General features: G+C 43.5%; 1 protein-coding gene across 4 annotated transcripts in view; it reads left to right on the top strand.

The window, feature by feature from the left end:
• Nucleotides 1-21,682, top strand: part of RANBP10 (RAN binding protein 10) — a 69,260-nt gene that overhangs the window by 9,394 nt on the left and 38,184 nt on the right. For all 4 annotated transcript variants that reach the window (XM_004744441.3, XM_013052242.2, XM_045076192.1 and 1 more), the window contains one exon: nt 17,509-17,561. In XM_004744441.3, the coding sequence (XP_004744498.2) occupies nt 17,509-17,561 (53 nt within the window). The remainder of the gene's footprint in view (nt 1-17,508; nt 17,562-21,682) is intronic.

Raw genomic sequence — 21,682 nt, 5'->3', positions numbered from 1 at the left:
TCAGTTGGTGCTTTTCCTGAAATGTCTCCCAGGGACCATTTTGTAACCATAGTCCCCAAGATCTCTGTTACAGAGGCTGATGATTTCTTTATCTAGGGCAGATTCTGATAGGAACAAGATTGCCAGCCTGCTGAGCTGTGGCTAAGGTGTTAGATGTCAAGATGAAGCTATCAGGTAAGATTTCAGTAGCTCCACGGGGGTCTGGGGCAAGGGACAGAGGCATTGGTGACCGAGAAGATTGGCAGCAGAGCTGGTACCTTCCCTCAGCCCCCATAAGCTATCTCAGCTCTGAGACCGAGGAGCTTGTCTTTTTTCTTTCCTCTTCATCACTTCCTACCAGAGCTCTGTGGGCCTGGAGATATTCAGCCTGTTGCTCCCCCTGCTTGTGCTCTCATTCTCTCTGACAAATAAATAAATAAATAAATAAATAAATGAAATCTTAAAAAAATATGTTCAGGTGCAATGGTCATTGGCTCATATCTTTTTTTTTTTAAGATTTTTATTTATTTATTTGAGAGACAGAGCGAGCACGCATGGGCAGGAGAGAAGGGCAGAGGGAGAGGGAGAAGCAGGCTCCCTGCTGAGCGGGGAGCCCACCGTGGGCCTGGATCCCAGGTCCCGGATCCCAGACCTGAGCTGAAGCCAGACGCTTAACCAACTGAGCCACCTAGGCGCCCATTGGGTCATATCTTTTTTTTTTTTTTAAGATTTTATTTATTTATTTATTTGACACAGAGAGAGATTACAAGTAGGCAGAGAGGCAGGCAGAGGGGGAGAGGGAAGCAGGCTCCCCTCCAAGCAAACAGCCTGATGCGGGGCTTGATCCCAGGACCCCAAGATCATGACCTGAGCCGAAGGCAGAGGCTCAACCCACTGAGCCCAGGCGCCCTGGTTCATATATCTTAAGCAGTATTTATTAAAAGTGCCCGGGGCACCCCGTGACTCAGTCGGTTAAGTGTCTGCCTTAGGCACAGGTCATGATTCTGGGGTCCTAGGATCGATCCCCATGTCAGGCTCCCTGCTCTTTGGGGAGTCTGCTTCTTCCTCCCCCTGCTCTTGTGCTTTTGCTTGCTCTCTTTCTCCCTCTCAAAAAAAAAAAAAAAAAGTCCCTGTGGGCTTGCCAGCCCATGAAATCCACTTTCTCTCTAAGAAGAAATTGATAGAAAATAAAGAGCTAGGTGGGTGTTCTTCACCCTTGTCATCTGCTGTTTGCTTATGGTGAAGGACTTCTTTCTTCTGGCCCTGACAGGAGGCCAGAATACTCCGATGCTTTCCACTGCGCCTTGTGCCAAGGCTTCCTTGTTTCATTTGGAAAAGTCAGATGAGGCTAATGCTGGCATGCAGGGCCGTGGGGGGTGTTATTGGTGACTGTGTGCACATGTGTGTGTGTGTGTGCTGTGCAGTGTATGATACATATATGACATGTATCATTTTAACCATTTTTATTTTATTTTATTTTTTAAGATTTTATTTATTTATTTGACAGAGATTACAAGTAGATAGAGAGGCAGGCAGAGAGAGAGAGGAGGAAGCAGGCTCCCTGCTGAGCAGAGAGACCGATGCGGGACTCGATCCCAGGACCCTGAGATCATGACCAGAGCCGAAGGCAGAGGCTTTAACCCACTGAGCCACCCAGGCGCCCCTTAACCATTTTTATTTTTATTTTATTTTATTTTATTTTATTTTATTTTTTTCTTAACCATTTTTAAATGTACAATTTGGTAGTATTAATTACATTCACAATCTTAGGCAATCATTACCACTGTCTATTTTCCAAAACTTTTTCATCAGCCCAAACAGAAACTCTGTACCCATTAAGCAATAATTCCCTATTTCCCCCTCCTCCAGCCCTTGGCAACCTTTCTGTTTCTATGAGTTTGCCTATTCTAGATATTTCAAATTACTGGAATCCTACAATATTGTCCTTTTGTGTTTATTTCACTTAGCATAATGTTTTCAAGGTTTGTGTTGTGATCTATATCAGAAATATTCCTTTTTATGGCTGTATGTATAAACCACATTTTGTTTATCTTTTATCTGTTGTTAGACACTTGGGTTTTTTCCCCCCATCTGTTGGCTATTGTGAATAATGGTACATAGAAGTGAACATTGACGGAGAAGTATTTGTTTGAGTCCCTCTTTTTAAAAAAGATTTGTTTGTTTGTTTCTGTGTTTGTTTTTAAGTATTTTATTTATTTATTTGACAGAGACATAGCAAGAGAGGGAACACAGGCAGGGGGAGTGGGAGAGAGAGAAGCCGAGCTGGATGCCCAATGCGGGGCTTGATCCCAGGAGCTTGGGATCATGACCTAAGCTGAAGGCAGACACTTAATGACTGAGCCCCCTGGGCGCCCCTAGATTTGTTTATTTTATTTTATTTATTTATTTTTTAAAAAGATTTTATTTATTTATTTGACAGAGATCACAAGTAGGCAGAGAGGCAAGCAGAGAGAGGGGGGAAGGATGCGGGGCTCAATCCCAGGATCCTGGGATCACACCCTGAGCCGAAGGCAGAGGCTTTAACCCACTGAGCCACCCAAGTGCCCCTAGATTTGTTTATTTTAGAGAGTGCATGAGGGTGTGATGTGGGGTAGGGGCAGAGGGAGAGAGAAAAGCAGAGTCCCTGATACAAGGCTCTATCTCATGAATCTGAGATCATGACTTGAGCTGAAATCAAGATTAGTCGCTTAACCAACTGAGCCACTTGGGTGCCCCTTGGGCCCCTCTTTACATATTTTGGATATTAAACCCTTATCAGATACATGATTTGCAAATATTTTCTCCCATGCTCTAGTTATCTTTTCACTTTCTTGATAATGTATTTTTTGTTTTGTTTTGTTTTAGATTTTAGTTATTTATTTATTTGACAGAGATTACAAGTAGGTGGAGAGGCAGGCAGAGAGAGAAAGGAAGAAGCAGACTCCCTGCTGAGCAGAGAGCCCAATGCGATGCGGGGCTCGATCTGAAGACCCTGGGATCATGACCTGAGCGGAAGGCAGAGGCTTTAACCCACTGAGCCACCCAGGCGCCCCTTGATAATGTTTTCTGATGCACAAAAGTTTTAATATTTTTTTTTTTAAAGATTTTATTTATTTATTTGACAGAGAGAGAGATCACAAGAAGGCAGAGAGGCAGGCAGAGAGAGAGGAGGAAGCAGGCTCCCCGCCGAGCAGAAAGTCCGATGCGGGGCTCGATCCCAGGACCCTGAGATCACGACCCGAGCCGAAGGCAGCGGCCTAACCCACTGAACCACCCAGGCGCCCCTAATATTTTTTTTAATGAAAAAAAAATCTTTTTGAAGTAGGCTCCATGCCTAATGTAGGGCTTGAACTCACAACCCTGAGATCAAAGGGTTGTGTGCTGTACCAATGGAGCCAGCCAAGTGCCCTAAAAGTTTTAATTTTGATGAAATCCAGTTTATCTAATTTTTTCTTTTGTTGCTCATGCTTTTAGTGTCTCATCTAATAATCCATTGCAAAATCCAAGGTCATGAAGCTTTTCCCTGTTTTCTTTCAAGAATTTTATAGTTTTGGCTCTCGTATTTAGATTGTTGATCCATTTTTTGTTCATTTTCATATATAGTATGAAGGAGGGGTTCAACTTCATTCATCTGCATGTAGAAGTCCAGTTGTCCCAGCACCAACTGTGCCCCCCTCCCCGCCCCCAGAGAATAGGGGAGGGAGAGAAAATACCGAGCGGGCTCCCAGCCCAGTGTGGCGCCCTAGGTGGGGCTCTATCCCACAACACTGAGATCATGACTTGAGCCAAAATCAAGAGTCCGTTGCTTAACCAGCTGAGCCATCCAGGTGCCCCTAGCACCAGTTGTTGAAGAGACGGTTCTTTCCCCATTGAATGGATTCAGCGCCGTTGTTGAAAGTAATTTCGTGATAGATATGGGTTTATACCTGGACTTTAAATTCTGTTCCATTTGTCTTTGCGTCTACCTTATGCACCCCATTGTTTGGATTACTGCAGTATTCTAGTAAGTTCTAAAATCAGGAAGTGTGAATCCTTTAACTTTGTTCTTCCTTTTTCAAGATTGTTTTAGACACTTGGGGTCCCTTGTATATCCATATGGTTTTGAGGATTGACTTTTCCATTTCTGCAAAAAACACTGTGGAATATTGGTAGGGATTGCGTTGACTTTTTGGGTCAGTTTGGAGACTATTCACAATACTCTCTATCTTAACAATATTAAGTCTTCTGATCCATGAACACAAGAGGTCTTTCCATTTATTTGTCTTCCTTAATATAATTTCTTTAATTAAATTTAATTTAACTTAGCATTGTTTTGTAGTTTTTAGTGTAGGAGTCTTTTGCTTCCTTGGCTAAATTTATTCCCAAGTATTTTACTTGTTTGATGCTATATTATAAATGGAATTTTTTTTTAAGATTTTATTTATTTATTTGACAGACAGAGATCACAAGTAGATGGAGAGGCAGGCAGAGAGAGAGAGAGGGAAGCAGGCTCCCCGCTGAGCAGAGAGCCCAAGGCAGGACTCGATCCCAGGACCCCAAGACCATGACCTGAGCCAAAGGCAGCAGCCCAACCCACTGAGCCACCCAGGCGCCCCTATAAATGGAATTTTTAAAAAATTTCCTTTTTAGGGGCGCCTGGGTGGCTCAGTGGGTTAAAGCCTCTGCCTTCGGCTCAGGTCATGATCCCAGGGTCCTGGGATCCAGCCCCGCATCGGGCTCTCTGCTCGGCGGGGAGCCTGCTTCCCCCTCTCTCTCTCCCTGCTTCTCTGCCTACTTGTGATTTCTGTCTGTCAAAAAAATAAATAAAATCTTTAAAAAAAAAAAATTTCCTTTTTAGATTGTTAAGTGTTAGTGTATAGAAACACAACTGCCTTTTGTTTGATTTTATATCCTGCAACTTTGCTGAATTCATTTTTTAGCTCTAATGCGCTTTCTGTGTACTGTTGGGGATTTTTTTATAAAATCATGTCATCTCCAAATAGAGATAGTTTTACTTATCATTTTCTTCTTTTTTTTTTTTTTTTAAAGATTTTATTTACTTATTTGACAGAGAGAGGTCAGTCACAAGTAGGCAGAGAGGTAGACAGAGAGAGGGGGAAGCAAGCTCCCCACTGAGCAGACAGCCCGATGCAGGCCTCTATCCGAGGACCCTGAGATTATGACCTGAGCCAAAGGCAGAGGCTTTATCCACCGAGCCACCCAGGTGCCCTTACCTATCCTTTTCTTATTTGAATGCCTTTTACTTCTTTTTCTTGACTGATTGCTCTGGCAAGGACTTCCATCCAGTACAGTGTTGAATAGCAGTGGGTAAAAGGTAGGCATACTTGTTTTATTCTAATCTTGTGGGGAAAGCTTTCAGCCTCTCACCATTGGGTTTTCATAAATACCCTTTATCATTTTGAAAAAGTTCTCTTTTATTCCTACTTTTGTGAGTGCTTGTGTCATGAAGGGGTGTTGGATTATTATTATTATTTTTTTCTGCATAAATTGAGATGATCATGAGTGTGTTTTTCCTTAGTTCTGTTAATGTGGTTTATTATATTGGTTGATTTTCTTAATGTTGAACCACCTTGCCTTCGTAGGATAAATCCCACTTGGTCATGTTTGTAATCCTTTTAATACATTGCTGGAATTGGTTTGCTACAATTTCGTTGATGATTTTTGCATCTATAAAGTATATATCGGTCTGTAATTTCCTTTTCTTTTGTCGTCTTGGTGGCTTTTTGACTGCTGTTTCAGGGTCTACCCCCTCTTGGGCTTGCATCTGGGTACAGCACATTTGTAACCGTATCTGGACCTTATTCTGCCAAGAATTGAAGTCTCTAGGTCAGAGCAGGGAAGGATCTTAGGAGCCCTTTAGTCCAGCCTCTCCTCTTCTGATAGGGAACTTGAGATGTGGGGTGAAATCCGAGATGCACAGTCCTGAATTAGGCTGGAGTGTCTAGACCAGGCTTCAAGAGTCTGGGATGTTGTCTCTGGACCTCTGCTGCCAGAGAGGTTGCCTGTGTAGAGTGGAGAGTGCTCCAGGCTATCTCTCAGGACTGGATGGGTGATAAGAGCAAAGCGAGATCTCCTTGCCCCAGGCCTTGTGGTATGTCCCTGGAGGGTATGAGACTCCAGAGGCCGGGTTTCTAAGGTCCTGTCCTCTGTTCACCACCAGACCTGTCTGGGCCATAGAAGAATCTCTAGTCAGCTGGAGTTGTGCTGAGCCAGTGTCACTGTGCTGAGCAGGAGGGTTTCCTGGCTGTGTGCTCTGGGTTGCACGCTTGGGACTCACCTGCTACTGTGTGAGCCAGAGCTCCATCTCCTCTACCAAAGCAGGGATTTTGACAATTTCCTCCTGTTTCTGAAGGTGTGCTCTTCCCTTGCAGGCTCTGCACTCCTGTCAAAGGCAAGTGGGGGTACTGTGGAGCTGACGGTGAAAACTAGGTCCCCCGCTGTGCCCCTCTGGCACTGAAATGTGCCCTGGGATAATCTAGGGAGAGTCTGATGGGCGAGAGCCAACAGCCTCCTAGGTATGTGGCCATCAGCTGGCTCTGGAAAATGATTTTTCTGTGACTATCAAAGTAATTGTAGAACATCTGGAAAGCCAAAGAGAAAAAAGAAGAATCCAAGCTGACTGTGCTCAGCTCTCCGCGTGACTGCAGGGTTTCAGCAGACTGTTGATTTTGTGGGAGAGTCAGCAGAGGTGGGTGGAGGACAGCATGGGCCCCAGAAACCACCAGTCCATTTTCACTGTAGGTCATTTTCCAGGGCCCCAGTTTGCCCCCGCTGCCTGCGGTGTATGGTGATAGCTTCAGGGCGGATCTGGCCGTGTGGTCAGCTGAGGGTCTTGCCGTAGCTGCTGCTCATCCTCCGTCCTGCACTCCAGCTTGGCTGGAGCTGTGCTCACTTGCTGCCCTTTTCTCCCTGGAGCCCCACAGAGAGATGGAGTTGCTCTTCTAGCTCTAGCTTGTGTTATGGTTTTGGCAGTGAAGTAGAAACTGAGAAGTTAGAGGCCAGCTCTTGGTCTCACTGCCATGAAGAACTTACCATCTATTGTCCCTCTATACCTAACTGGTTGTCTCATCACTATGAAAAATGGTTTTCTCCATTTTGCTGCCATATGGAAGAAAGGAGTAAAGCAGAGGGGTTTACCCTACTTTAAGTCATGATGTGGGCTAATAACTTTGCCCCCAAGCTCCTCAGATATATTCTCCTGCTTGAAAAGAAAGCCCTAGTGGAGATGTTAAATATAGGGGAGGTAAGCTCTGTCTATTCCAGTCACCTGCTTAGGGAGTGGGAACCCCTCATGTTTCCCTCCCAGGTGACCAAGGCAGCTTGTATCTGTTAGTTTTCTAGCATTATCTGACACATTACCAAGAAAGAGGCAGATGCTCACCTCCTTTTTTCTCAGCGATTCCCCAGTAAACAGGTGCTTGTTTTTATTTATTTATTTATTTTTATTTTTTTAAAGATTTATTTATTTATTTGACAGACAGAGATCACAAGTAGGCAGAGAGGCAGGCAGAGAGAGAGGAAGGGAACCAGGCTCCCTGCTGAGCAGAGAGCCTGATGCAGGGCTCCATCCCAGGACCCTGGGATCATGACCTGAGCCGAAGGCAGAGGCTTTAACTCACTGAGCCACCCAGGCACCCCGAGGTGCTTGTTTTTAGAAGTCCCAAGATTCAGACCATCAGAAATGTCCTATTTTACCCAATTCCAATGGCAGAAAAGTCTATAGTGCATGAACTAAAGTACAGTGGAGTTGTCCAGTAGCCCCCAGCAGCCCTCCTGGCACCATGTCCAGGATCCTGTTCAGTGGCTACCCTGAGGCCTCTCTGGACTGATGGTGATAGCTGAGGAACAGTCTGACAAGCTGATGTGGGCATAGGGTGAACTCAGTGTCAGGGGTGAGATTTGAATCTGGGCTTGTCTCATACTTTGGTCTGATGCATGTTTTTTGTTTTTTGTTTGGCTGTTTGCACACAGTATAAATGTTAGGGTTGGAGGAGAACTGGAGAAAGGCTACTGCTGACAGGCCAAGCACTTGGGCTCCAGAGTTTGCCAGTGGGTCTCAGAGAATTGCCCTTTCTGTGGTGACTGGTTGTGCTGGGCTGTGTCCAGAGCAGCTCCTCCCCCTTGCATAAGTTCACTGTGTTCTAAAGAGCACTTGGCTTGGGGGTGCCTGGCTGACTTAGTCAGTAGAGCGTGTAACTCTCGACCTCGGGGTTGTAAGTTCAAGCCCCACATTGGGAGTAGAGATTAAGGAATAATGTATATATATATGTATATAGGTATATTCTAAAGAGCACTTGGCTCTCTCTGTGCCTTGCCATCCCCATTGCTTCTGTCCTTGTCCAGCCCTGTCATCTCTGGCTGGGATGATTTGGGTGGCCTCTAGTTTTGCCACTTCAATCCATTTTACAAACATTAGTGGGTTTGATCAGCTCCGCCCTTTTCTAAATCCTTTCTGCAGCTTCCTATTGACCTTCCATGAAGTTCAGACTCCTTTAGCTAGCATGCAAGCTGTGCATGGATAGCCAGTTTCCTGTGCCAGCTTTGGCTCTTTTTAGGTCTGCCCAAGCTGTGACCCAGCCATACTAATTTCTCTCCATTCCTTGACTTTGGGGCTGCGTTTTTGCCACTGCGCCTCAGCACATTCTGCTGCTTCTGCATGGAGCGTGCTCCTTTTTTCCCCCTCACTGCTTACCAGGTCTTGGCTTAGCCTTTACTTCCTCTGGAAATCCCTGAGTCAGTGCACCCTGCCCCTGACTTGCCACTGGAAACTGTCAGAGTGCAGAGACTGAATTCAGGCTCCTACCCTTGTGTCCCCAGCACCATATTGGGCACAGAAGATCTCAAGGGCCTCTATAAAATAAAGAAACTTATCACACCTGTTTTTACTGAATTACTCAACTTTAGCCAGGACTCAACAGCTCCTAACAACCCATTCATTTTCAAATGCCACCAGAGATCTGCAGAGGAGAGGTAGTGTTATTATTGCTGCTTAGATGCGAAGATAATTTGCATCTAAGTATGTGCCCAGGAGAACATATGTAGGTTTTGGATTTTCATTATGCTCTTTCCTTATTGTTTTACCTCATTCTTGTCGGCCTATCAGAGAGCTGGGACCACGTGAGTCCACGACCTGGCAAAGCACTACAGACATCCTTTGTTGGTGATTGACAAGGAAGGAACCTCAGGCCTCCTTAGATTTTTCATGAGTGGATGGAGAAATAGACTTCCCCTATGCCTATAATGTCACTAGCTTCGTGAGTATGGGTCATTTAATCTCACTGCTGAAGTCTAGTGTCTGCAAGAGGGGAGAGTAGTACTGGGGGTGTTGTGGCTGAGTTCAGAGCTCACTTAACCTATTTTGTAGCTCTGTTATGTTTTCACACCAGCTAGAAGCATAGGTTCCCTTTCAGTGTGGCTGGGAAGGATCCTGTGACTTTGGTGATAAAGTTCACCAGACCACGTGTGGATGAACACTAGGGGTTTGTTGAATGTTCATTATGTGCCCAGTACTGCTGTGGCTGTGTGCTTTTCCTCTGAGGGCTGAGGGCTCCTTCCTATAGCTCCTGTATCCTGAGGTAGGCAACAGGCCTTGCATCAGTTCTGTTCATTGTGGCATAAGATATAGGGCTTGAACCTGTAAACTTAAGCTCCATCTCCTGTGTTTGGATGATCTGGGGGCTTGGGGGTTATCAGAACTGAATAAACATATATCCACTTGCTGCGTTTTTGGCCAGAGGTGACACCTCTGAAAGAATGAACAGGTGAGGGTATTGTCTTCCTGGATTCTAAATCCCCCAGCCTAAAGAGAGGAAGAGATTTTATGTAATAACAAATATTATAGCTGATGATAGTGAACTTGAACCTTTTTTGGGGAGGAGGGGCAGTTGCATTGATACATATATTCATTTATTTATTGTAGTAAAACTTATGTAACATAAAAAATTTATCATTTGAATCATGAAATGCACAGTTCAGTGGCATTAAGTATATTCACATTGTTGTGCAACCGCCACCGTCTATCTCCAGAACTTTTCTCATCTTCCCAAACTGAAACTGTCCCCATTAAACAGTAACTCCTGATTCTCCCCCTAGGCACTGGCAAACACCATTTTACTTTCTGTTTTTATGAATTTGACTATTCTAGATGCCTTGTATAAGTGGAATCAAGCCGAATTTGTCTTTTAAAAAAAGATTTGTTTGTTTGGCAGAGAGAAAGTGCATAAGCAGGGAGAGCAGCAGGCAGAGGGAGAGGGAGAAGCAGACACCCCACTAAGCAGGGAGCCCAGACATGGGCTCAATCCCAGCACTCTGGGATCATGACCTGAGCTGAAGGCAGATGCTTAACCAACAGAGCCACTCAGGCACCCCTTGTCTTTTTTTTCTTTTTTTAACATTTTTTATTTGTTTTGCTTTGTTTTTAATTTGAGAGAAAGAAAGTGTGTAAGCACAAGCAGGGGGAGGGGCAAGCAGATTCCCCTGAGCAGGGAGCCCCGTGTTGGGCTCCATCCCAGGACACTGAGATCATGATGACCTGGCTGAAGTCAGATACTTAACTAGTTGAGCCACTCAGGTGCCCCTAGAATTTGTCTTCCGTGTTGTATTATATATCAGAATTTCCTTCCCTTTTTTTTTTTTAAAGTTATATTCATTTAAGTAATCTTTACACCCAATATAGGGCTTAAACTTACAACCCCAAGTTTCATGCCAACTGAGCCAGTCAGGTACCCCATAATTTATGCCTTTTTAAGGCTCAGTAATACTCCATTGTATATATGTGTCACATTCTGTTTATCTGTTCATCCATTCAGCAATAGACACTTGGATTGGTTTGCTTTCACCATTTGGCTGTTGTGAATAATGCTGCTATGAATATGATTGTACAAATATCTGTTCAAGTGCCTCTTCAGTTCTTTTGGATATATACCAGGAAGTGGAATTGCTGGATTAAATGGTAATTTTTCTTTAAAAATTAAGCATTTTAAAAACAGTGTAGGTTGCCTAGTTGGCTCATTTGGTTAAGCAACTGCCTTTGACTCAGATCATGATCCTGGGATTGAGTTCCACATCAGGCTCCCTGTTCAGCAGGGAGTCTGCTTCTCCCTCCGACCTTCATCATCTCATATTCTCTCTCTCTTATTCTCTCCCTCTCAAATAGACAAATAAAATATATTTTTTTAAAGTGTAATTTTTAAAAGATTTTATTTGAGAGAGAGAGAGAGAACGTGAACAGGGGAAGGGGCAGAGGGATAGGGAAAAAGAATCTCGGACAGACTCCTTGTTGAGCATGGAGGCCATTGCAGGGCTTGATTCATGACCCCAAGAACATGACCTGAGCTGAAATCAAGAGTTGGATGCTTGGGGCACCTGGGTGGCTCAGTGGGTTAAGCCTCTGCCTTCGGCTCGGGTAATGATCCCAGGGTCCTGGGATCGAGCCCCACATCGGGCTCTCTGCTCAGTGGGGAGCCTGCTTCCCCCCCCCTCTCTCTGCCTGCCTCTCTGCCTGCTTGTGATCTCTGTCAAATAAATAAATAAAATCTTTAAAAAAAAAAAAAGAGTTGGATGCTTAACCAGCTGAGCCACCCAGGTGCCCCAACATGGTTTATTTATTTATTTTTTTGAGATTTTATTTATTTATTTGACAGAGAGAGACACAGTGAGAGAGGGAACAGAAGCAGGGGGAGTGGGAGAGGCAGAAGCAGGGACCTGAGCCGAATGCAGACGCTTAACAACTGAGCCCTCTAGGCACCCCTAATTTTTTAAACTTATAGTTACCATATGATTAACTGCCATACCTATTTCCATAGCTGCTGTACCGTCAATGAACAAGGGTTCTAATCTTCATATCCTCACCAACACTTGTTCTTTTTTCTGTTGTTTGTTTGTCCTTAAGCGTAGGAAGTTGTGTTTTTGATCTACATTTCCTCAGTGATTCGTGATGCTGAACAACTTTTCATGTGCTTATTAGTGATTTGTCTCTTCTTTGGAGATGTAACTATTCAAGTCCTTGTCCGTTTTTAATAGATTTTCTCTTTGGTTTTGTTTTTCTCCTATACCATGGGTTGCTTTTCACTGTGTTGATGGTGTTTGTTTGTTTTAGGATTTTATTTGTTATTTGACAGAGAAAGGGAGAAAGCACAAGCAGGGAGAGCAGCAGAAGGAGAGGGAGAAGCAGGTTACCCACCGAGCAGGGAGCCCAAAGTGAGGTTCAATCCCAGGACCGTGGGGATCATGACCTGAGCTGAAGGCAGACGCTTAACCATCTGAGCTGCCCAGGTGCCCCGATGGTGTCCTTTGAGATACAAAAGTTTAAGATTTTGATGTAGTTTACTTTTCTCTTTTTCTTTTTCTTTTCTTTTTTTTTTTTAAGATTTTACTTATTTATTTATTTGTTAGAGAGAGAGAGCGAGCATGCACAAGTGGGCAGAGTGGCAGGCAGAGGAAGAAAGAGAAGCAGGCTCCCTGCAGAGCAAGGAGCCCAATGCGGGACTCAATCCCAGGATCATGTCCTGAGCCAAAGGCAGTGGCCTAACCAACTGAGCCACCCAGGTGTCCCTACTTTTTTCTCTTGTTGCCTGTGCTTTGGGTTTAATTTCCAAGAAATCATTGCCAATTTCAATGTAAACCTTTTCTCCTGTGTTTTCTTTTAACAGCTTTACAGTTTTAGATCTTTGTTTATTTGATCTGTTTTAAGTTAATTTTGCGTATGTTGTATGGTAAGGGCCCAACTTCATTCTTCTTCATGTGGATATCCAGTTGTCCCAGCACCAAGTGTTATTATTTTCTACTTAAGACTTGAATGGTCTTAACATCTTTGTCGAAATCAGTTGACCACGTATGGGAAGGTACATTTCTGTGCTATTGTGTTACTGTGGTCTATATGTCTGTCTCTATGTCAGTACCAATACTGTTTTGATTATCACAGCTTTGTGGTAAGTTCTGAAGTCAGGAAGTGTGAGTCCTCTAACTTTTTTTCATCTTTTTCAAGATTGTTTTGGCTGTTCATTGTCCCTTGAGATTCCATATGGATAGCATTAAATCTGTGTATTGCACTGCGTAGTATTGGCATCATAACAATATTAAGTTTTCCGATTGTGAACACAGATGTCTCTCCATTTATTGTGTCTTCTTTAATTTCTTTCAGCAACATCTTATAGTTTTTAATGTACAAGTCTTGTTTTCTTGGTCAAGTTTATTCTCAAGTATTTTATTCTTTTTTTTTTTTTAAGATTTATTTATTTTAGAGAGGGGGCGGGGACAGAAGGAGAGAAAATCTCAAGCAGACCGATCACAGAACTCAATGCAGGACTAGATCTTATAATCCTAAGATCACAACCTGAGCTAAAACGAAGAGTTGGATATCTCACTCACGGGGTTCCACCCAGGCACCCTGATATCTTATTTTATTTATTTATTTATTTATAAAGATTTTATTTATTTATTTGACAGACAGAGATCACAAGCAGGCAGAGAGACAGACAGAGAGAGGGGGAGAAGGAGGCCCCCCGCTGAGCAGAGAGCCCGATGTGGGGCTCGACCCCAGGACACTGGGATCATGACCCGAGCCAAAAGCAGAGGCTTTAACCCGCTGAGCCACCCGGGTGCCCCTATTTTATTTTATTTTATTTTTTTAATTTTACTTCATTTTATTTCATCTTTAAGATATTATTTATTTATTTGAGAGAAAGAGAAAGTGTGTTAGCGCACCAGAAAGGGGTAGATTCAGAGGGAGAGAGAGAAGCAGACTCCCCACCAAGTAGGGAGTCCAACACAGGGCTTGATCCCAGGACCTCAGGATCATGACCTCAGCCAAAGGTTTGTGCTTAATTGACTGAATCACCCAGGTGTGCCCACCCCCAGCACTTTAGTCTTTTTTTTTTTTTTTAGTGTGATTTTTTGTGATGATGGACTTTTTTTTTTTTTTTAAGATTTTATTTGTTTATTGACAGAGAGAGAGATCACAAGTAGGCAGAGAGGCAGGCAGAGAGAGAGAGAAGGAAGCAGGCTCCCTGCTGAGCATAGAGCCCGATGTGGGGCTCCATCCCAGGACCCTGAGATCATGACCCGAGCTGAAGGCAGAGGCTTAACCCACTGAGCCACTTTAGTCTTTATAATGCTATTATAAGTGGAATTATTTTAATTTCCTTTTTTAGTCATTCACTGTTAGTGTATGGTTAGTGTATAGAAAAACAATTATTTTCATGTGTTGATTTTGTATCCTTCATCTTTGCTGAATTTGATTATTCTAATAGCATTGTTGTGGCATCCTTAGAGTTTGCTACATATGGGATCCTGTCATCTGTGGACAGAGATAGTTTTACCTATTCTTTTCCAATTTGGGTGCCTTTTATTTTTCTTGCCTAATTGCTTTGGCTAGAACTTTTAACACTCTGTCGAATAGAGTGGCAAACACAGGCATCTTTCTTGTTCCTGATCTTAGGAAAAGTTTTACAGTCTTTTACCATTGGGTATGATGTTAGTTATGGGCTTATCATATATGGCTTTTATTATGTTGAGATAATTTCTGTTTATTCCTACTTTGTTGAGTGTGACTGAGATGTAACTTAACATACCATACAATTCCCCAATTAAAGTGTTCAGTTCAGTGTTTTTCAGTATATTCACCGTGTCCTTACAGCTTTTATATCCCTGCTTATCACAGACTGATTGGGGAATAGTTTTCAAGTGCATGAAGACTTGCTGGAAGGTATAAGGCTGTGTGTTTTTATTATTTTAGACATTAGACTTTTAGAAAAGACTTAATATCACCCATTGTTTGAAGAGTTGGGACTCATTTCTTTTGAACAGTGACTCAACTCCAGCATCATATGAATATGCAACTTAGGTTCCTGTGGAGTTGCTCTCTGTGTCATTGACACCTGCAGGTGACATGGCACCCAAGTGTGGGTATAAGATCTCCTCTGGGAGAGTAGGAGTTGACCCTAAGGTTTATGTAAAGGCTTGCAGACCTGGTAAACACTATCCCATCTATGGGGTAGAGAGTTTATAGGTAGGTGTTGAGGGCTGGCTGCTGGATGTGGAAATGGCTTCCCCAGTGCAGAAGCCTAAGCAACTTGTGTTTGAGTACATGTGCCTTAGTAGTTCCTTATTCCCATGGAAATTTATGGAATTAGACCCTTGTTGCTGGTGGCCAAGCTGGTTGACCGTCCCTATTTGCGTTAACCTTAAATGGCTAAGGGTTATCCAGGAAAAATGTGCTCTAAACACAAACCCTCATTTTAGTGTCAGGAAACCTGTATGGCAGGAATGGGATCACGTGTGATATTAGGCAGGGACTCAGGCCCTTCCAAACAGGGCAGGATGAGTGGGCTGACATCCAAGTCAGGGAAACCCCTGGCTATGTTGTACATGATTATTTATACTGATGACTGCAGAGCAGTTAAGATTGTTTGCTGCTTGGTCAGTCAAGGCATTAAGAAAATGAAGACTGGGGCGCCTGGGTGGCTCAGTGGGTTAAAGCCTCTGCCTTTGGCTTAGGTCATGATCCCAGGGTCCTGGGATCAAACCCCGCATCGGGCTCTCTGCTCAGCAGGGAGCCTGCTTTCCTTCCTCTCTCTCTGCCTGCCTCTCTACCTGCTTGTGATCTCTGTCTGTCAAATAAATAAATAAAATCTTTAAAAAAAAGAGAGAGAGAGAATGAAGACCAGCTTGTGGCAGCCTCTACCAAGTGAAGTAAGGAAGCTGATTATTTGGGCTGCTGTTTTTTCTGGGGAAAAGTACATGTTTTAATCTAATAAGAATCCTGCCAGCAGGCTTACACTGATTCTGCCCCTGATGCTTCTTCAAGGTCCATTTTTGGCAGGAGGTCAGGCAGTTTGATAGTCTCAGTCCTTTGAACCTTGCAAGCCCCTCTTTGAAGTGCTGTTCCTTTCCCTTCCCTCCTCTTTCCCCTAACTCCTGCAGGCCAAGTTTCCAGGGTCATGTGTTGGTCTGTGTCATCCTGGTTCCTGCCAGCATGATGGGGTAGCTTAATGGAGTTTCAGAGGAAGATGTGTGGGTCAGAGCCTTCCTGCTGCTGCTCTCCCAAAAGGCAGTGGCACAGTCAGCCAGAGAAGGGAAAAGGGTGTTTGCTGTAGATGAAGGACTTGCAGAGACAGGAGTGCCATGTTGTCGGAACTCAGGTAGTGTTAGGAAACAGGTACATAGGTGCATGGAGCATGTCGGGGAAAGAGTAATAATCCAAGATGGGGACATGTATGTGGAAGTATTCCTTGCAGAATCATTTACAACAGGCAACAGTTGGAATGTAAATGTGCAGCCACTTGGAAATGGTCGAAAGAAGGCAACCCTGTGTTAAAAAACATTTTTGTGTGGGGACGCCTGGGTGGTTCAGTCGGTTAAATGTCTGCTTTTGGCTCAGGTCATGATTCCAGGGTCCTGGAGTCAAGTCCTGTGTCAGGAGGTTGGCTTCTCTCTCTCCCTCTACCTCTTCCCCTGGTTGCGCTCTCTCTCATGCTCTTTCTCTGAGAAATAAATAAATAAAATCTTAAAAACTTTTTTTTGTGTGTATGGTTAAATATATATTACATGAAGTTGACTATTTTCACTATCTTAAAGTATAAGTTTAGTGGCCTTAAGTACATTTGGTTTTTATGCAACCATAAAGTTATATCTCAGCCCTCTTGGTTGGTGTTTTTAGTATTCTGAGCTTCTCAACTACGTGTTGGCACTCACAGATGGTTAATATCAGGCATCGTGTGGGTTTCTCCTGTTGTACTGTTAGAAGGTAATGACCTATTTCTCTTAGTTCTTAGGGAAAGACCTCACTATTTCCTTGCACAGTACAAGCAGACTAAAAAACTCTGTTCATTTCCTTTTCTGGCCTTCCTACTCATGAATTCCACTGAGACATCTTTGACCGAGGTACACAGCATGGGCCCTGCTTTGCTGTGGATAACTTAGGTGTTTAGATACCTGGGTGGGAGGAGTGGGGGTAGGGGGATCCTTAGGACTTAAGGACACCCTGCCTCAACATTGGATGATCAGGGAGGCCAGTGGTGAGTGCATGTATTAGGTTACGTTAGTGAGTTTGGAGATACCCAGAGAAGAACCCTGGGGTCTTGATGATTCTATACAGACCCAACCTGGCTGTATTTTTTCCATGTCTTGGTCCTTGCTGAATAGTGGCTTATCCCCGTGGGCTTGATCTTGCATCGTTCTGCCAAGCACTACGTAGGATTCAAATACTTACTTTAGGTACTTCTTGAGGATAGATTCCGCTGCGTTAGTTGGAGCCAGAAACCAAGGGACTGGAAACAGTGATTTCAGGAAACTTTCATCTGAAACTGAAGTTCCTGGTTACAGACACTACCTCTTGTTTCTCCAGCTACTTAAGGCATTTAGATGATTTTTTCGATTTTCATTAGAAAATCAAAATATGAAGGGTCTCCAAGAACTGTGTTGAGTCTTATATTCATTGCTTTTCTTGTTTTTCTTTTACCAAGAAATGCTTTAAAAGGGAGATGCGTAATCATTTGCTAACCAAATTTTTGTGTGTGTGATTTTTTGAAGGTACATGGGAATAGGACTCTCAGCTCAAGGCGTCAACATGAACAGACTTCCTGGTGAGTCATTGGTTAAGAGAATATTTGTTCTGCTCTTCTGATCCATTCTGTGATGAGAATCATGGTGGCAGCTAAGAGGTTGGAGACTATCTTACCTAAAGCCAAGTCATTGGATGGAAAATCCTAAAACATGGCCATGGCTGGTATGGGCTGGTATGGGGTTCCATACCAAAAATTATGGTATGGTATGGGCTTCCATTCCAAAAATTAATTGGAATTTGAACTGTTGGCAGTCAAAACCAACCCGAGCTTGCTCCTAGTGGAGATACGCCTTAGAAGCCCTCACTCCCGTTGGCATTTGACCATCCTGGGACTCTGGCATATATGGAGAAGGAGACTGCTGCCAACTCTGGCTTCTTTGTTACTTTACCATTATTAAGAATCGGTTTTTAAGTGGCCTTCCATCTGGAACGTGGTTGAGGCAATTTTTTAATGAATATGAAGTGTGTAAGACTTGGGTTTGCAGTCAGTAACCTCAGATTTGTGGAATGCTCTGGCCCTGCACATGGTCCTCTGATACTACCCAGGCACCCTTTCAACCACTTGGGCTATATACAGTTGAAGGGATAGAAACCTCCATCAGAAGATGGTCCGAAGTCCATCTGTTCCTTCAGTGGCCTAAGTGATATGGTGCAAGCCCCTGGCATCGACATGAAGGCAGGCAAAGTCTCTGTGTCTCTGCCCTGGTTCTCTCTACTTTTTGTGCCCCAGACACCGAGAGAAGGCAACTGCCTTTTTCCAAAGAGAGAGCAGCACTTAAATGTTACATCTTTTCCCATCTATGTTTAATGTAAGACACAGATATCTTTTTTCTAATTGACCAATTTCAAGAACTTGAAATCTAGACTTGCTCAGGTTTCACCTACTTGTAAGGAGTCTGAAATGTTTTGGCTTTGATCTCAGGGAAAACTGGCCTTTAGTTATTAATCAGGATGTGTGTGGCATATTGACTTCTTTGTGTAACATGTGGCTATAATCCCCCCCCAAGATTTTATTTATTTATTTGAGAGAGAGAGAGAATGCCTGCAAAGCAGGGAGAAGGCGCAGAGGGGGAAGAAGAGGGACAAGGGGCTTGATCTCAAAACCCTGAGTCATGGAGCCGAACTCAAGAGTCAGTGGCTTACCCAACTGAGCCACTTGGATGCCCCTTAATCTTTTTCTTATGCCAAATGTGCTCTTTGAACTTTTGTACTGCTTTGGTGGCAGGGAAGAAGAGGCTTATTATGTAGAAGTAACTGTTATAATCTGTTATTAACTGTCACTTTAAGCAACCTTGAACATTGGTTAAATGAATTTTTATTAATCTACAGAAAAGAATACTATGCAGCCATGAAAAGAATGAGGAGGTTCTTTAGGTACTGATTTAGAGTAATCTCTAGAGTGTATTGTTAAGTGGAAAATATAAGGCGTAGAACAATGTATGATATGCTATGAAGTGTGTAAAAATTAAAAAGGCAAATTGAGCATATCTGTACCTGCTTATGCATGCATTGAACATCTTTGGAAATCTATAGAAAAACTTGTAATATCAGCTATCCCTTGGGAAGTGATAGGGCGACTAGGGATAGGACTGGGAAAGAAATTTTTCACTTTCAAAATCTTCACATTTTCTTTCTTGTGAATATATTATTTGTTTAAAAAGTCTAAGTAGAATTAAAATAAGCAAAAGCAGATGCCCTTGTATCAAGAAGTCCTCACATCTATCAGATGGATTTGGAATACAGCTTTTTACCATGCACTAGGCTTGGTATTCTAAGTTTCACTGCTCATCCTTCTTTAGTAAGAATCGTTTTTTGCATTGCTCATTTGGTTTGAGATCCATGGAGTGGAGCAGATGAGGTGGGAGGGGGAGGTTCAAGGTCTACCTGGGCTGACCTGAGTCTCTTTGAGATAGAGCCATGTGGAACCACATCCGTTTGCCTCACTCATAAGATGGAGTTTTTGACCCCCTCTGCACCAGTTGGAGGCCAGCTGCTGGTCGTGTGCCTTGATGTTGAGAATGTAATATTGTGGGGAAGTGCATTTGGGGCCCTTATGCAGTTAGACCCTGTCTAGGCCCAAGATGTGGGCCTATAGGAGAAGGGGCTTGGAGACAGTAGATGAAGTGTTGGTCCCCACACTAATGTATCTGGAGAGTTGGCACCTTTTTTTACATCCTGAGTGGTGCGTCTCTTGTTTGGCAGGAGAAAAGGGCCCCTTTGGGAGTTACACCTATTCTCATTTCACTCTGGCTGCCGGCTCTGAGGGCTTTTATTCCTGTCATTTCTTTCTTTCTTTTTTTTTTTTTTAAATAAAGATTTTATTTATTTATTTGACAGAAATCACAAGTAGGCAGAGAGGGGGAAGCAGGCTCCCCGCTGAGCAGAGAGCCCAATGCGGGGCTCGATCCCAGGACCCTTAGATCATGACCTGTGCCGAAGGCAGAGGCTTTAACCCACTGAGCCACCCAGGTGCCCCCCCATCTTCCTGTCATTTCTGATAATCTCCCTGATTATTCCTTAAGGTAGAAAGTAGGAACCAGGGGTGTCTAGGTGGCTCAGTTGTTAAGTATCTGCCTTTGGCTCGGGTCGTGGTCCCAGGATCCTGGAATTGAGCCCCACATCGGGCTCCCTGCTTGATGGGAAGCCTGCTTCTCCCCCCTCTCCACTCCCCACTTGTGTTCCCTCTCTTACTGTGTCTCTCTGTCAAATAAATAAGTAAAAATCTTAAGAAAAGAAAAAAAGTAGGAATCAGTTTGCAGATAGATAGGGATTCTCTCTAGAAAGGATGGATGCCTCTGGCTTTCCCAGGAGACAGGACTGGCTGAATGGCTGAAAAGACCTAGCACAAGATAGATGTAGGGGTAGAGGGAAGACGTTCCTCTTAGGAATGATGGTGGGCTTGTTTATCCCAATGCTGGATTTGGAAGATCAGAATCCCTTTTGGCACTTTTCATTTTCTGGGATTGCTTTTTTTGGTATGTGTACATACATATGCAGGGGGTGGAGGTACTTCATGAGCATACATTATCCAAAACTGAAAGTATCATCGTTCGTAACAATTGGACCTGAAGCTACTAGCATGTATTCCACTGGGGACATGAGATGGAGGATGGCAGCAGCTAAAGCCTTTCTGGCTGTGGCTTCTGATTTCCAAGAAACCCTTGGTTGTGATGAAGGCTATTGGGACTGTTAGGATATATGGTTGGTGGGAGGTGGTGACGATGGTAGCCTAGTCTGGGTCTAGAATTTGAGACTTTGGTGTTAACTTCAGGTGAGATAATTGAGTGTTGATGTATCTTCTTGATATACTGTTGTGTCTGAGGGAGAGTGGTGGTTACTGTGGGTTTACAGGGGTGTTCTGGCTTGGTGTTGAGAGACATACAGGAGTTTGTCAGGTGGGTCTGTATGGTGGTACAGTAAGGCCTGTGAGTAGGTCTGTAAGTTGTCTTGTGTGATAGGATGCCAGTCAGAATGACCTAGTTGAAGGAAGAGTCTTATGTTCCATTCCAAGGGGCATGGACTTCTTTATTTAAGCAGTGGGGATTGCAGGAGTGTTCTGAACGTAGGCAAAATGTGATCAGATTTGCTAATAAGTAACTAGTTCAAGAGTGAACTGTTGTAGAGGAGACCTTCCAGAGGGGGTGGAGGCTAAGCTGGGCAGCCTGGGCAGTAAGAATCATAAGAACTTAGACATGTGATGGAACTTCAGAAGGTGGTAGATTTTGGTTAAAAAAAGGACTCCTTTCCGTATTTTGAAATACTTAACTGGAAGCATTTCATCATAAGTGGACAGTTATATTTATATGTGCCTTATGGGTGTATATTGAGATAACTCAGTATTATCTTGTGTAGTTAAGAAGAATCCTGCTAGGTCATTGGGAGGAGTTCCTTATTTTCATGACTGTGTATGTAGATTACTTTTGATTTGTAAGTTTAAAAAAACTTGTCAGCGAATCTATCAGGGCCAGCTGGGCTTTTGGGGAGGACATTTTAAAGACTTTCCCTTCCCTTCTTGTTAGCTTGTTCAAGTAAGTTCATTCTTGTGGCATCACTTTCCGTATATTCTGCTTAGGCCATCTGATTCTCTTTATGGGAAAATGGCTCTAATTAATATTGTCAAAACCAAAAAAAAAAAAAAAG

The sequence above is a fragment of the Mustela putorius genome, unplaced genomic scaffold (assembly GCF_011764305.1).
Source record: "Mustela putorius furo isolate JIRA1106 unplaced genomic scaffold, ASM1176430v1.1 tig00000174_pilon_pilon_pilon, whole genome shotgun sequence".
Classification (NCBI taxonomy): Eukaryota; Metazoa; Chordata; class Mammalia; order Carnivora; family Mustelidae; genus Mustela; species Mustela putorius.
Note: the sequence above shows the minus strand (reverse complement) of the source record. Positions and strands in the feature narration are given on the sequence as shown.